General features: G+C 36.2%; 1 protein-coding gene across 4 annotated transcripts in view; it reads right to left on the bottom strand.

The window, feature by feature from the left end:
- Positions 1-8: 8 nt before the first annotated feature.
- The window catches only part of LOC121376761 (coiled-coil domain-containing protein 73-like), a 173,194-nt gene continuing 155,241 nt past the window's right edge, over positions 9-17,961 (bottom strand). For all 4 annotated transcript variants that reach the window (XM_041504531.1, XM_041504530.1, XM_041504532.1 and 1 more), the window contains 5 exons: positions 10,457-10,662; positions 8,684-8,743; positions 6,272-6,487; positions 3,886-4,026; positions 9-629 (listed from right to left, as the gene is read on the bottom strand). In XM_041504531.1, coding sequence (XP_041360465.1) covers positions 9-629; positions 3,886-4,026; positions 6,272-6,487; positions 8,684-8,743; positions 10,457-10,662 — 1,244 coding nt within the window. The remainder of the gene's footprint in view (positions 630-3,885; positions 4,027-6,271; positions 6,488-8,683; positions 8,744-10,456; positions 10,663-17,961) is intronic.

The raw sequence follows: 17,961 nt of genomic DNA, 5'->3' as shown, positions 1-17,961 counted from the left end.
CTGGCAACCTATAGACTCGGTAAGACTAGATATTTTGCAACTGGGCTGATCTGTAGAAACCAACTGTCATCTACAGCATCTCCATCAACAGCAGCAGGTTGGACAGCATTGGCAACATCACTGACATCAACTACATCGTCAATATTAACAGCAGTATTGCTTACACAACTCAAATCCTTGTTGATATAGTCAATATTGACATCAGTACTGCCGACACAAGCCAAATCCTTGTTGATGACATTGTGATGATTGTTAACTACAGTATTGGTGACACATCTCAAATCCCTGTTGATGTGGTTGTTGTTTAAATTCAAATCTACCAAGCTGTTGTTCTCGGTCTGTGTAGAATGATGACTCGTAGAAACAGACTCGATCTGTGTAGAATGATGACTCGTAGAAACAGACTCGGTCTGTGTTGCGGTGCTGGCCAGGGCAGGGTCTATTGTTTGTGATGTAGCCCATGACACTGTTATTTGTTCTGTCTGTGTGCTGGAGACGCTGATATTCAACGCAGTCTGTGTAGGTTTGGTGCTGCAGCTCACAGCTGTCTGGGTGGAAACGACGTCCACACAGAACAAACTCATGTCTGTCTGTTGACTCAGTTCAGTCTTAGGAACATCAAGTTTTTCCTAGAAAGAAGACAAAGAAATAACGATAAAAAGAAAAAATTAGGGTAGGGGCGTACATGTATGTGGCTAAAATAGGTCCAGTTGGAATTTCGTGTTAATTTTTGGAAGCAATATTTGTAATCATTATTATATACAGATTCAGAAAAAATATGGTTCCATTTTTTTGTGATGAATATCAAGGTAGTTTTGAGGTCACCACTATAAATGTGTGCAAGGCGCTAAGTGAAATATGTTGAGATTGTATAATGTCTTTAAAATACTGGCATGTAGCATATCAAAACTACACTAAACCATGAATAAATGTTTGTTTTGTAGATCGATATAGGAATCTGAAAGGGTGGGGATGTTTAGTGTGCTAACTACTATAGTCCGTCCCATAGAGAGAGTGCCCTTTTCTTACTGTGGTATTTGTACTACAAGTTATTTATTTCTGAGCCGACTGTTGTCTAAATTGCACACAAAAATAGTGTTTATTTTGTTATTTCCAAAATATTTTACTTTTGTTCTTACGTCAAATCAAACTGAAATGATTTATATAAACAGTGTTCAAGGAGACTTAGATGGATTATAGATGGATTATAGATGGATTATAGATGGATTATAGATGTTATGTCACATTTGGTCAAATCCACACAAAAAAAGTGTAGTTTCTGTCAAAAAGGGGGGATTTAGCGTGTCAAAAAGGGTCTGATCAGTCTCTTAAAAATAGGTGCATACAGCTCTCTGCTAGTGTACAACGTAGACTTGACTAATGTGCAAGTTTGTGTAAAGAGGTATGCCATCTTGTCACTGTAAAATGGCTAGTACCGTATACACGTAGTAGGTCTTTCACACAACTAATTGGGTGCCAGCCATAAAGTTTTTATGCACATAATCAGGGACTGTTTTACCACCCCTCCCCCATGTACACTTTTTGTACATTTGTCATTGGCCCCCCTATCCCCCCCCCCCCCCCCCCCCCCCCCATATACAACATTCATGCATAATATTGACTTATCTATACAGTGGTCACACTCTGTCTATGTTCTGAAGACCAAAATACCTCTCACATTGATGCTATAAGTTGGTTTTGGGTTTCTGACCTCAAGTGATCAACATCAAAATGACCTTGACCTTGATTAGGAAAAATAGAACCATATTTTTTTGTAATCTACATACTATAATAATTATAATTGTAGATGGTTCCAAACATTAACATTCAAGTCCCACAGAATTATATACAGAAAATTGGTTTGTTAAATTTACCATTTTGTGAACTGTAATGTTCACATTTAATGGTAGTATTATGTATACCAGCATTCATATTTTGTCAAATGATTATACTTTTGAAATACAACACTTGCATTTAGGTGAATGCTGGTCAACTTGCCCCAGTGGTTGGTCAACTGACCCCAAACTGTTTAGTCAACTGACCCCAAACTGTTTAGTCAACTGACCCCAAAAGTTTTAGTCAACTGACACCAAACTGTTTAGTCAAATCACCCCAAATGTTTTAGTCAACTCACCCCAAACTGTTTAGTCAACTCACCCCAAACTGTTATGTTAACTCACCCCAAACTGTTTAGTCAACTCACCCCAAACTGTTTAGTCAACTCGCCCCAAACTGTTTAGTTAACTCGCCCCCAAACTGTTTAGTCAACTCACCCCAAACTGTTTTAGTCAACTCACTTCAAACTGTTTTAGTCAACTCACCCAAACTGTTTATTCAACTCACCCCAAACTGTTTAGTCAACTCACCCCAAATGTTTTAGTCAACTCACCCCAAACTGTTTAGTCAACTCACCCCAAATGTTTTAGTCAACTCACCCAAAACTATTTAGTCAACTCACCTCAAATTGTTTAGTCAACTTGCCCCCAAACTGTTTAGTCAACTCACTTCAAACTGTTTAGTCAACTCACTTCAAACTGTTTAGACAACTCACCTCAAACTGTTTAGTCAACTCACCCCAAACTGTTTAGTCAACTCGCCCTAAACTGTTTAGTCAACTCGCCCAAACTATTTAGTCAACTCGCCCCAAACTGTTTAGTCAACTCACTTCAAACTGTTTAGTCAACTCACCCTAAACTGTTTAGTCAACTCACCTCAAACTGTTTAGTCAATTCGCCCCAAATTGTTTAGTCAACTCGTCCCAAATTGTTTAGTAAACTCGCCCCAAATTGTTTTAGTCAACTCATCCCAAACTGTTTAGTCAATTCACCCCAAACTGTTTAAGCAAATCACCTCAAACTGTTTAGACAACTCACCTAAAACAGTTTAGTCAACTCACCCCAAACTGTTTAGTCAACTTGCCCCAAATTGTTTAGTCAACTCACCCCAAACTGTTTAGTCAACTCACCCCAAACTGGCAAAACACCTATCAGTAATGTAAACACTGCCGATGTCATCAAGGCAGTCTTGTTATTGCAGACCTGGCATGACAAGGATTTTACATGCTTCAAACACCTTGCATGGGTTGACAAGGATTTTACATGCTTCAAACACCTTACATGGGTTGACAAGGATTTTACATGCTTCAAACACCTTACATGGGTTGACTGACTGATATCTAGGAGCTCCAGCTGATCTGTGTCGGTCTGGTACAGCAAACAAAAACACTTTAAATGTTCATTGCTCATGTTACTAATGTGACAATTTACACCCTGAACTCCGAGCTAGTGTATATTCCGGCATGAAATATAGTGCAGTTCTGTCAAATCTAATATAAAATAAAGTGCATCTGGGGCAAGTTGACCAACCACCAGTCTGAAGTTACCATATATGCATCTTAATTCCAACGCTGAACATGGATGCCAAATCATGCCATTGTATTGCATTCCACACATTCCACTTTTATTTTTCTTCCATGTCTATAATGTAACTGGCGGCAAGCATATAGCAAAGTGACGTAAAAAATATAATTAAATGAGAGTGCTTTTCCTTGCACAGGTACTTGAGTCCTGTGAACAGACTTGAGTCATGCTGGACTCGGCCCGTACTCAAATACTCATGGAGACCCTAGATGCAATGTTATGTCATGTGACTAATCAATGTCAAACCAAAAATATAACAAAGCAGAAGTGGAAGTGAGTGTTAAAATCCATATAAAATTATACACGTGGATTGGGTTCGATATTATTGCTTCATAACTGAATGTGGTTTGTTCACACCTGGAAATAACCGACTGCAACATTCACTGATGAGCACTGAAGAGCTTTGACTGTCTGGTAGATCTAGGTTTCAATATGTCTCATTCAAACACATGCGGTACTCAATTACCTTGGCCTTGTCGAGTTGTTTTGTGACCTCCATGTTTCTCTGAGCCCATTCTGAATTCAGATCCTCTAACTCCATCTTAGATTTCTTAACTTCGTCTAGTGACTCTTTCAACTTCTCAATCTCATCTTGCAAGTCAGAGCTCTGCAAAATTAAAAACTCACAATACAATACCTAAAATACAAAGCTTTAAGTTATCCATAAGCTCAGAAATAGTGTTCACAAATACTGGACTTTAAACATTTTATAAGCCTGGACTTTAAAAATGTGTAAGTATACATGCAGTCTGGAGTTTAATAGTTTTACAAGTACAGAGCCAAGACTTTAACAGTTTAATAAGCACATGCAGGGCTGTGGACCATTTTCACAAAATATTGTAAGCCTAGTTTTGCATGTAAACGTAAATGTATGACTGAACAACAATTGTATAACTACAAACAGTATACAACTAATATAGTTTAAAATATACTGAAGCTAATTTTTTGTTTGTCCTTACACTGATCAAATTTCCTAATTTTCTGTCTAAAATATATGACATGCTTGTGTAAATGTTCGAGAGGTGTTACTGCTAGTCGTAAATGTAAAACTTATGTTTTGTGAAACTGGATACTGGACTTTGAAAGTTTTATAAGCACAGCTATAGGGCCCAGTGTGATGTTCTGTGTTAAGCACAGCTAGGGCCCAGTGTGATGTTCTGTATTAAGCACAGCTAGGGCCCAGTGTGATGTTCTGTATTAAGCACAGCTAGGGCCCAGTGTGATGTTCTGTATTAAGCACAGCTATAGGGCCAAGTGTGATGTTCTGTATTAAGCACAGCTATAGGGCCCAGTGTGATGTTCTGTATTAAGCACAGCTATAGGGTCCAGTGTGATGTTCTGTGTTAAGCACAGCTATAGGGTCCATTGTGATGTTCTGTATTAAGCACAGCTAGGGCCCAGTGTGATGTTCTGTATTAAGCACAGCTATAGGGCCCAGTGTGATGTTCTGTGTTCAGCTATAGGGTCCAGTGTGTGTTCTGTATTAAGCACAGCTATAGGGTCCAGTGTGATGTTCTGTATTAAGCACAGCTAGGGCCCAGTGTGATGTTCTGTATTAAGCACAGCTATAGGACCCAGTGTGATGTTCTGTATTAAGCACAGCTAGGGCCCAGTGTGATGTTCTGTGTTAAGCACAGCTATAGAGTCCATTGTGATGTTCTGTATTAAGCACAGCTAGGGCCCAGTGTGATGTTCTGTATTAAGCACAGCTATAGGGCCCAGTGTGATGTTCTGTGTTAAGCACAGCTATAGGGTCCAGTGTGATGTTCTGTATTAAGCACAGCTATAGGGTCCAGTGTGATCTTCTGTATTAAGCACAGCTATAGGGTCCAGTGTGATGTTCTGTGTTAAGCACAACTAGGGCCAAATGTGATGTTCTGTGTTAAGCACAGCTATAGGGCCAAGTGTGATGTTCTGTATTAAGCACAGCTATAGGGTCCAGTGTGATGTTCTGTATTAAGCACAGCTAGGGTCCATTGTGATGTTCTGTATTAAGCACAGCTAGGGCCCAGTGTGATGTTCTGTATCAAGCACAGCTAGGGCCCAGTGTACTAGGGCCCAGTGTGATGTTCTGTGTTAAGCACAGCTATAGGGCCCAGTCTGATGTTCTGTATTAAGCACAGTTAGGGCCCAGTGTGATGTTCTGTGTTAAGCACAGCTAGAGCACAGTGTTATGTTCTGTATTAAGCACAGCTATAGGGTCCAGTGTGATGTTCTGTATTAAGCACAGCTAGGGCCCAGTGTGATGTTCTGCATTAAGCACAGCTATAGGGCCCAGTGTGATGTTCTGTGTTAAGCACAGCTATAGGGCCCAGTGTGATGTTCTGTATTAAGCACAGTTAGGGCCCAGTGTGATGTTCTGTATTAAGCACAGCTAGGGCCCAGTGTGATGTTCTGTGTTAAGCACAGCTATAGGGCCCAGTGTGATGTTCTGTATTAAGCACAGCTATAGGGCCCAGTGTGATGTTCTGTATTAAGCACAGCTATAGGGTCCAGTGTGATGTTCTGTATTAAGCACAGCTATAGGGCCCAGTGTGATGTTCTGTGTTAAGCACAGCTATAGGGCCCAGTGTGATGTTCTGTGTTAAGCACAGCTATAGGGCCAAGTGTGATGTTCTGTGTTAAGCACAGCTAGAGCCCAGTATGATGTTCTGTGTTAAGCACAGCTAGGGCCCAGTGTGATGTTCTGTATTAAGCACAGCTATAGGGCCCAGTGTGATGTTCTGTGTTAAGCACAGCTAGGGCCCAGTGTGATGTTCTGTATTAAGCACAGCTATAGAGCCAAGTGTGATGTTCTGTATTAAGCACAGCTATAGGGTCCAGTGTGATGTTCTGTATTAACTAGACATTACTGCTTGTTTCCAGTCTGTGACAGCTGCCGTGTGTGTCTCCCGAGATACGTCCAGTTCTCTGTGAATGGCATCAAGGTGCTCCTCCAGTTCTCCAACTCTTCGCTGTAACTTATCTCGGTCCTCCGCCAGCAACTCGGCCTCTTTATCAAACTTCTCAGACGAATCCAGATGGCGCTCTACCAGTAGATGAGCCGACGCTAGTTCGTGAATTGCAGTCTTTAATACAATTATAAAATAAATATTTTTACTGTAAATTATATTTTGTACAGGATTTAACTTTATTTTTAGTAACTGGATGGAAGAAGAAGTTTGTTTTGTTTAACGACACCACTGGAGCACATACTGATTAATTAATCAGTGGCTATTGGATGTCAAACATTTGGTAATTCTGACTTGTAGTTAACAGAGGAAACCCACTACATTTTTCCTAATACAGCCAGGGATCTTTTATATGCAATTTCCCACAGACAGGAAAGCACATACCACAGCCTTTGACCAGTTGTGGTGCACTGGTTGGAATGAGAGAAGACCCAGTCAGCTGAATGGATCCAGTGAGGTGGTTCGATCCTGTGATGCAAGCACCACAGGCAAGCACTCAACTGACTAAGCTAAATCCCCCCCCCCCCCCCCCCTAAATGGATGGAAGGGAAAAGAAAGAAATGTTTTATTTAATGACGCACTCAACATATTTTATTTACGGTTATATGGCGTCAGACATATGGTTAAGGACCACACAGATATTGAGAGAAGAAACCCGCTGTCGCCACTTCATGGACTACTTTTTTCGATTAGCAGCAAGGACAGGATAACACATGCCATGGCCTTTTATATACCAGTCGTGGTGCACTGGCTGGAATGAGAAATAGTCCAATGGGTCCACCAACGGGGATTGATCCCAAACCGATTGTGCATCAAGTGAGCTCTTTACCACTGGGCTACTTCCCGCTCTGGATGGGAGAACAGGTCATACACGTAGGATAAATGGATGGTTAAACAACGAAATGAAAATCAAAGTACATCTGCCAATGTGAATGTCTCCCACTACACAGTTTAACAGGTGACAATGGCTAATCGTCATTAACACTACAATGAAATAAGGAAATGTTTTATTTAATGATGCACTCAACACATTTTATTTACGGTTATATGGCGTCGGACATATGGTTACGGACCACACAGATATTGAGAGAGGAAACCCACTGTCGACCACTTCATGGGCTACTCTTTTCAATTAGCAGCAAGGGATGTTTTATGTGCACCATCCCACAGACAGGGTAGTACATAGCATGACTTTTGATAAACCAGTCGTGGTGCACTGGCTGAACAAGAAATAGCCCAATGGGCCCACCGACGGGGATCGATCCCAACCCGACCGCGCATCGAGCGAGCGCTGTACCACTGGGCTATGTCCCGCCCCCACTACAATGAATACAAATTAGTCATGTGTTGGCAAAACTTCATTACAGACTGAGCACTCTGACACCATTTGTTTCAGAAGGGTTTTTTGTTTTTTTAATTTTAATAAAATAAATAAATGTAACAAACTTTAAAAAGTATTAATTTAATTTACACAAATAGCATCTACATGTATGTCTATATTTTACTACAAAAAGTAGGACAAATCATAATATACACCAACACGTCAGAACATTCTACACTACAGCTGTTTAGTGTCTCATTAAGATTATTTCAACACTTGATCAACATATCATGTATGTGATGTGATACTTGTTTTAAAATAAAAGCTGAAAATATCTTTTAAAAGTTGAAATATCTATACAATATCTAAATAAAGGTAATTTTTTTAGCATTTTCGATCAAATCCAGTCTATTTTGTGAAGATTATTTTATGTAAAAAAAGCTGAAATCAGATAAAAAGCTGAAAAATCACATCCCTGAACATATAATTATTTTGACACTTAAAATGATTTCAACACGATCAAAAAAGAAGAAACACAGGATACTCCCACCGAAAAACAGCAAATGACCTTTCATACATGCCTTCCCAAAGACAAGATGGTACATACCACATCATTTCATGTAGTAGTCATGGGGAAATGGTTGGTATGTGAAAAACCCTAAGCTGATCAAGGGCACCTGATGCTAAGACTCCTCACACCCCATGCATGGGCTGTATCCCTGAGCCACACCCTGCCCATCAAAGTATTAGTTTCACGAATAATAATGGGGTGGTGGAGGAAACGAAACAAAGCAGAGTATGTTCGACCTGAAAACATTTTGTGTTCCTGGAAACCTGACCCTACCTAAAACAAAATGGCTGACCCTATTTTAAAATGTTTTTTTTCTTCTGGTTTTTATTATTATTATTATTAATTGATTGATTAATTAATTAATATGCAATGAAACAGTAGAAACATGGACATGGACAGTTACATGAGTCCATACTCGTACCTCATACTTTGTCTTGCTTTCCTCTACTTCTGCGGTCAGTTCATCTTGGTAACTCGTTAGCTGTCAAGTAGAGAACATTTGCTTGAAATCATAAGAAATAATTGTAATAACAGACATCTACAGAGAAACCACTTAAAACCGAACCCTTTGTAAACCAGAATTCCCTCAAAACTAGACGTTTTTCATGGTCCCTTTATAAATAACAGTACATAACATAGTCTCACTAAACTGAGGATGAAAATCTATTTATTGCAAGATGTACTAAAGAGTCTTTATTTAAAAATGCTTCAGCTACTCTGGCCCAGTACTTCGGAATCAATTACCTAAAGCTATCCGATCATTGCCAAATACTGCTGTTTTTAAATATAGACTCAAGCAATATTTGTTAAAATAATATCATTTGTAGGCCTACATTGTTTTATGCCATGTATGTATTTTCTATTTGTTTATAAATGTATGTATTGTAATTCTGTATTGTTTGTACCTGAGGACCTCAGGGAAGATTACATGTAACTTTTGCTGAGTTATCATCACTAAATAAAGAATTTATTATTATTATTATTATTATTTCAATTACATCAAAACTTTTAAAGTAACAGATAAAGAGAAGAGTGTTTGTAAAGACTTTTAACATCCATATCTGTGCCTTTAAAAAAGAGGAATGCTTGTTTACTGACTGTAATGTTTGAACCAATAGCTCTGGTGTCTAACATGTGATAATTGTGACACCTGTCCTAAATAATAAGAGAAAATCTGCAGATAGCACGTACAGGCTACTCGTACTGAATAGCAGCATGAGATGTTTTATGTGCACTTTAACTCAGGTAGGAGAGCACACAGCACATCCTTTGATAGATCAGTCATTTAGAAGTTATTACATGTCTAACTTGTTTAACTCAGGTAGGAGAGCACACAGCACATCCTTTGATAGATCAGTCATTTAGAAGTTATTACATGTCTAACTTGTTGAACTTCGGTGTTCTCTAGTTCAAATTTATGTATACTATGTAAATACAGAAGTTATTACATGTTTAACTTGTTGTTTTAGTACTGTGTTCTCCAGTTCATATTTATGTATACTATGTAAATACAAAAGTTATTACATGTTTAACTTATTGTTTTAGTACTGTGTTCTCCAGTTCATATTTATGTATACTAAGTAAATACAGAAGTTATTACATGTTTAACTTGTTGTTTTAGTACTGTGTTCTCCAGTTCATATTTATGTATACTATGTAAATACAAAAGTTATTACATGTTTAACTTGTTGTTTAATACTGTGTTCTCCAGTTCATATTTATGTATACTATGTAAATACAAAAGTTATTACATGTTTAACTTGTTGTTTTAGTAGTGTTCTCCAGTTCATATTTATGTATACTAAGTAAATACAGAAGTTATTACATGTTTAACTTGTTGTTTTAGTACTGTGTTCTCCAGTTCATATTTATGTATACTATGTAAATACAAAAGTTATTACATGTTTAACTTGTTGTTTTACTACTGTGTTCTCCAGTTCATATTTATGTATACTAAGTAAATACAGAAGTTATTACATGTTTAACTTGTTGTTTTAGTACTGTGTTATCCAGTTCATATTTATGTATACTATGTAAATACAGAAGTTATTACATGTTTAACTTGTTTTAGTACTGTGTTCTCCAGTTCATATTTATGTATACTATGTAAATAAAGAAGTTATTACATGTTTAACTTGTTGTTTTAGTACTGTGTTCATATTTATGTATACTATGTAAATACAGAAGTTATTACATGTTTAACTTGTTGTTTTAGTACTGTGTTCTCCAGTTCATATTTATGTATGTCTTTCTCCAGCTTGGGCTTTGCCTCCAGCCTCACTTTGATCTCCACCAACTGGGTCTGCAGAGTGGCCAGGTCTGTCTTGTGGTGGTCCATGAGGCACTTCTGGTGCTCGTTGATATACATCAGGGTCTTGTTCAGCTTAACAGCTTCAATCACTGAAGAAGAAAATATATATATATATATTGAAACTGATGTGTTCAAATATACGGCTAATGAAACAAAGTGCTATCTATATATCAGCACCTAGATCTGCCAATATATACTGAACTTGATTCAACCCAGTCCTCAGTTATTATTATCTTATGTGTGAGGTTCCTATATAAAAAAAAAACCCATTTAAGTCGCAGACCCTGTTTCAACTCGTAAAATTGGACATTAAGTTTAGTTAACCTACAAACCTGTATCACACTTGCATAAAGTTACAACAGAGTGAAACAAGCTAGAGTCTGTGATGTTGACACAGTGAATTAAATACCCTTAGAAACAGACTTGAATGTGACTCCATAAGTGTTTCTTCTCAGATGTACATGCGTTTTTAAAATGAAAAAAAAAGAATTTTGTGATACATGTATTAAAAACACCAGAATGACCAGAAACACTCCGGAAACAGCCGTAATAGTGAAAAATATGTCTTAGTGTTTAGAAACCCTAACCCTTGTGTGCAATTGTGTGGCTATTTACTGCCTATCAGAATACATCCAGTCACACAAAATCAGTTTAATGTTTAATGTCCTTTTCACAATTATAAATCTGACTAGTGCATTTTCCATGGAGTTCAGAAAACATAGATGGAGTTATTATTTTATAAATTCCACAAAAGTGGATCACAGTACTTTAAAAAATGGGTCAGGAATTTATCGGTGTAAAAAGTACATGTATGTCAGAGTGACTTAATTATATCAGTTTTTATCAAATGGTATGGAAGTTATATTGGCTACATAGCATGGATTCTATCAAAATTTTGATTAGCAAATACTATTTAATGTTTTAAAATTGTGTAGCAGTCTATAAAAATTGCATATACATATCATAACATGATACTGAGCAAACTGCTCCCTAGTTATCATAGTGACCTAATTATGGATTTGGCTATGTTTGGATAGCTCAGGATGTTGGAGACGTAAAATTGTTTATAGTTAAATTTAGACAACGATTGTTTGATAATCTTCAGCAAAATTGGTGTAGTTCTGTTACAGATTTATCTGATACTTTTTATTATAAGCATTATAAGTCATTGTTAAATGTAGAACTTTATCTCACTTATGAAATCCCTGTTTATCTTAAAGTAATATATACAAGGTTTAGATGTAGCAACTTTAGACTTGCGGTTGACCAAGGAAGATATAAGAGCATTACCTACACTGAAAGACTCTGTCCATATTGCCTGGATCAGGGATTAAGATATATTCAGGATGAACTCCATATGTTGCTTGTATGTAAGCATTATAAGTTACTAAGAGATCACCATATTTCTAAATTTATAAAAAATCATTCATTGCAAACTTTTATAGATATTATGACATCAGAAAATTTGGATGTATTATTTAATGTACATGTATGTCTTTATCTTTATAATATGCAAAAAATTAGAAATACTTAAATATTTAAATATATACCTATAGTAAAATATGCAAACACTACACATGCGCAAACATGTATAACAGTTTCTGACTGTATTATGGGCCTATGGCCTTTATACTGAATAAAAATTGTCTTGTCTAATTATGGTACATGTATCTATGCAACAATTCAGGTCCCCATTACAAATTGTCTTGTCTAATTATGGTACATGTATCTATGCAACAATTCAGGTCCCCATTACAAATTGTCTTGTCTAATTATGGTACATGTATATATGCAACAATTCAGGTCCCCATTACAAATTGTCTTGTCTAATTATGGTACATGTATATATGCAACAATTCAGGTCCCCATTACAAATTGTCTTGTCTAATTATAGTACATGTACATGTATATATGCAACAATTCAGGTCCCCATTACAAATTTGATGATCTTGTATAAAACAGTATGAAAGATGGTGTTCAATTAACAAGATATTTCTTACATGTTCAGTGCCACAAAATAAAAAGTTTGGACATCCTGAATCAAATACATGTAGCATGGATTTTTCTATCATGTTCAGTATTGCTTGAAATCAGGTCAGAGTGACCTAATTACTGTACGTGACATCCACTCTAGCTCCTGAGTACATGCATAAAATTACTTTTATAGCTCTAATATAACAATCTTTTAAAGTAGGTTGTGTACAAAATTAATTTTGAAACCCTAGTAACTGAAAAAGAAAAGTGATTTCTTTCATTCTCCATGCGCAGAACTAGTTTCATCTTGACTATATGTAAAATACATTGAAATCTTGCTGGAGTTTGTGGTTAAAGATGTCAATGCTAACAATTATTCAAATATTGTTCACTAAATAAAATAACAAACTCTCAGGTGGACAGATGGACAGACAGACAGACCAATCAACAAACTGATAAACAAACTAAAAATCAATAACAAATGTGGACAAAACTAAAATCAAAGTCAAGAAAAAACATCTATACAAATGTAAAAGCATTCTAAATTCTATTTTATCACACTATCAACAATATTTGTATAACATCCTACGATAAAGATATTAAAAGATCTCTATTAATTTGTGTGTCATTGAGATATTGCCAAGGAAAGACCATGCCAGAAACTGACACTGTGCCAGACAGACCAAGATGAAGAGAACAAACAGGTGATTTATGGTCGGGCTTTCTCAAGCGGCTTCACTCCACTTGGTGAGGCGAACAAACAATGGAATTAGCCGGGCAGTGGCTTTGTGAAGAGGTCAATAATCGTTAATTATTCCATCAACGAGGGTCGGCACGCACAGATCACATTTCACAGAATACTTTTATGTCCTGATCCAGACAGAAAGAAACCAAGGCTGGAAAACAATTTTCAAATAACATGTTGATATTTTATACTGCATGTGGCTTTTATGACAATTTTATGTACAAAATATTCTCATTGCTACTATTCAGAAATTTATCATGTGGTATAAAATGTTTGTATAATGAAAGTAACTGCTACCATAACTATTTACGATTCTTAGGTTTTCTTGTCAACTGGAAAATATATGACTGAATATTGGCAAATAGCTGAATGTTTTTGTTACGGAAACATGATAAACTACTTTATACATGTATATTCATGTAGTGCATATTTTATTTCACCTGCATGATGTGTACAAATTAACAGATTCACTTGTTTCAAAAATACTGGTTCATATTTTGGTTTAATTAGCAGCATTACGGTACTAGGTTTGAATAAATAAATAAATAAATATATTTACCTGAATCAATTTTATGAATGAATGAATGAATGAATGAATGAATGAATGAATGTTTAAAGAAACAATAACTTAATGTTTTAATGATGTATCTGTATAGCAGGCAGAATAAAAGTGTAACATCAGATCATTAATATATACCTATAGCTGGCAATTTGTGCAAATATTAACAGCAAGTTCTTTTTACTTCCTCGGGGAGAACATAGCCCAGTGGTGAAGCATTCGCTTGATGTGCTGTTGGTGGATCCACTGGGCTATATTTCTTGTTTCAACCAGTGCACCACGACTGGTATATCCAAGGCCATAATATATGTGCTATTCTGTCTGTGGGAAAGTGCATACAAAAGATCTCTTGCTACTAATGGACAAATGCGTGTTTCTGCTCTAAGACTATATGTCAGAATGCGTGTTTCTTCTCTAAGACTATATGTCATAATGACCAAATGGTTGACATCCAATAGCTGATGATTAATAAGTCACTTTTCTCTAGTTGTGTCATTAAACAAAACAATATTTTACTTTTTTTTACTCTGACACCTAATAGCTGATGTATTTTTCATGCTGGGGTGTCATTAACATTCATTCCTTGATGAAATCACCAGCTAAATATCGACTTCAGTGGCACAGTGGTTAAGCCATTAACCATAAGGTTGCCAGGTACTGGGATTGCATCTTGGTACCTGCTTCCACCCAGCTTAGAGGGGAGGAATAGACCACTACACTGACCTATATCTAACTATAACCCCTGCTCTAACAGACAGCTCATACATTTAGTGTACCCAGGACAGTGTGTTTGAACCCTAACTGGATATAAGCAAGAACATCAAGTTCTGTTGAAACTAGTAAACATGAACCTCAGTATAAATAAACAGTACAATGTTTGTAATAGATATATTATGACTTAAACAGTAAACATGAACCTCAGTATAAATAAACAGTACAATGTTTGTACATGTAATAGATATATTATGATTAAAATCAGTTAACATGAACCTCAGTATAATAAACAGTGCAATATGTTTTGTAACAGATATATTATGACTTAAACCAATCACAAAGAACTACACTATCACTGATGCCATAGAACTGAATGCAACCAGTCAACAGAGGGTATGGGGAGCCTCCCCCAGCAAGAAAATTTGTTACCTTTAGGGTTAGGATTTAGAAAGTCATTCAATACTGGTAACAGTCATTAATTTTGTCAAATGGTCATCTTAAAAAAGAAAATCTGCCAACATTTTTGGTTATGGCGTCATACCCGTTTTACCCTCTGACAGCAACCCTGATTGGATGATATATTTTGAGCCATGTCATGTGATGAGGTAATGTTAAGTTGGAACTATAAGACACTTAGTGATGGATTACTGTATTGACCTACTCGTGTAATGGTGTTGTATCATTTACATGATATATTTTGAGCCATGTCATGTGATGAGGTAATGTTAAGTTGGAACTATAAGACACTTAGTGATGGATTACTGTATTGACCTACTCGTGTAATGGTGTTGTATCATTTACATGATATATTTTGAGCCATGTCATGTGATGAGGTAATGTTAAGTTGGAACTATAAGACACTTAGTGATGGATTACTGTATTGACCTACTCGTGTAATGGTGTTGTATCATTTACATGATATATTTTGAGCCATGTCATGTGATGAGGTAATGTTAAGTTGGAACTATAAGACACTTAGTGATGGATTACTGTATTGACCTACTCGTGTAATGGTGTTATATCATTTACATGATATATTTTGAGCCATGTCATGTGATGAGGTAATGTTAAGTTGGAACTATAAGACACTTAGTGATGGATTACTGTATTGACCTACTCGTGTAATGGTGTTGTATCATTTACATGATATATTTTGAGCCATGTCATGTGATGAGGTAATGTTAAGTTGGAACTATAAGACACTTAGTGATGGATTACTGTATTGACCTACTCGTGTAATGGTGTTATATCATTTACATGATATATTTTGAGCCATGTCATGTGATGAGGTAATGTTAAGTTGGAACTATAAGACACTTAGTGATGGATTACTGTATTGACCTACTCGTGTAATGGTGTTGTATCATTTACATGATATATTTTGAGCCATGTCATGTGATGAGGTAATGTTAAGTTGGAACTATAAGACACTTAGTGATGGATTACTGTATTGACCTACTCGTGTAATGGTGTTTGTATCATTTACATGATATATTTTGAGCCATGTCATGTGATGAGGTAATGTTAAGTTGGAACTATAAGACACTTAGTGATGGATTACTGTATTGACCTACTCGTGTAATGGTGTTGTATCATTTACATGATATATTTTGAGCCATGTCATGTGATGAGGTAATGTTAAGTTGGAACTATAAGACACTTAGTGATGGATTACTGTATTGACCTACTCGTGTAATGGTGTTGTATCATTTACATGATATATTTTGAGCCATGTCATGTGATGAGGTAATGTTAAGTTGGAACTATAAGACACTTAGTGATGGATTACTGTATTGACCTACTCGTGTAATGGTGTTGTATCATTTACATGATATATTTTGAGCCATGTCATGTGATGAGGTAATGTTAAGTTGGAACTATAAGACACTTAGTGATGGATTACTGTATTGACCTACTCGTGTAATGGTGTTGTATCATTTACATGATATATTTTGAGCCATGTCATGTGATGAGGTAATGTTAAGTTGGAACTATAAGACACTTAGTGATGGATTACTGTATTGACCTACTCGTGTAATGGTGTTGTATCATTTACATGATATATTTTGAGCCATGTCATGTGATGAGGTAATGTTAAGTTGGAACTATAAGACACTTAGTGATGGATTACTGTATTGACCTACTCGTGTAATGGTGTTGTATCATTTACATGATATATTTTGAGCCATGTCATGTGATGAGGTAATGTTAAGTTGGAACTATAAGACACTTAGTGATGGATTACTGTATTGACCTACTCGTGTAATGGTGTTGTATCATTTACATGATATATTTTGAGCCATGTCATGTGATGAGGTAATGTTAAGTTGGAACTATAAGACACTTAGTGATGGATTACTGTATTGACCTACTCGTGTAATGGTGTTGTATCATTTACATGATATATTTTGAGCCATGTCATGTGATGAGGTAATGTTAAGTTGGAACTATAAGACACTTAGTGATGGATTACTGTATTGACCTACTCGTGTAATGGTGTTGTATCATTTACATGATATATTTTGAGCCATGTCATGTGATGAGGTAATGTTAAGTTGGAACTATAAGACACTTAGTGATGGATTACTGTATTGACCTACTCGTGTAATGGTGTTATATCATTTACATGATATATTTTGAGCCATGTCATGTGATGAGGTAATGTTAAGTTGGAACTATAAGACACTTAGTGATGGATTACTGTATTGACCTACTCGTGTAATGGTGTTATATCATTTACATGATATATTTTGAGCCATGTCATGTGATGAGGTAATGTTAAGTTGGAACTATAAGACACTTAGTGATGGATTACTGTATTGACCTACTCGTGTAATGGTGTTATATCATTTACATGATATATTTTGAGCCATGTCATGTGATGAGGTAATGTTAAGTTGGAACTATAAGACACTTAGTGATGGATTACTGTATTGACCTACTCGTGTAATGGTGTTGTATCATTTACATGATATATTTTGAGCCATGTCATGTGATGAGGTAATGTTAAGTTGGAACTATAAGACACTTAGTGATGGATTACTGTATTGACCTACTCGTGTAATGGTGTTGTATCATTTACATGATATATTTTGAGCCATGTCATGTGATGAGGTAATGTTAAGTTGGAACTATAAGACACTTAGTGATGGATTACTGTATTGACCTACTCGTGTAATGGTGTTGTATCATTTACATGATATATTTTGAGCCATGTCATGTGATGAGGTAATGTTAAGTTGGAACTATAAGACACTTAGTGATGGATTACTGTATTGACCTACTCGTGTAATGGTGTTGTATCATTTACATGATATATTTTGAGCCATGTCATGTGATGAGGTAATGTTAAGTTGGAACTATAAGACACTTAGTGATGGATTACTGTATTGACCT

The sequence above is a fragment of the Gigantopelta aegis genome, chromosome 7 (genome assembly GCF_016097555.1).
Source record: "Gigantopelta aegis isolate Gae_Host chromosome 7, Gae_host_genome, whole genome shotgun sequence".
Lineage (NCBI taxonomy): Eukaryota > Metazoa > Mollusca > Gastropoda > Neomphalida > Peltospiridae > Gigantopelta > Gigantopelta aegis.
Note: the sequence above shows the minus strand (reverse complement) of the source record. Positions and strands in the feature narration are given on the sequence as shown.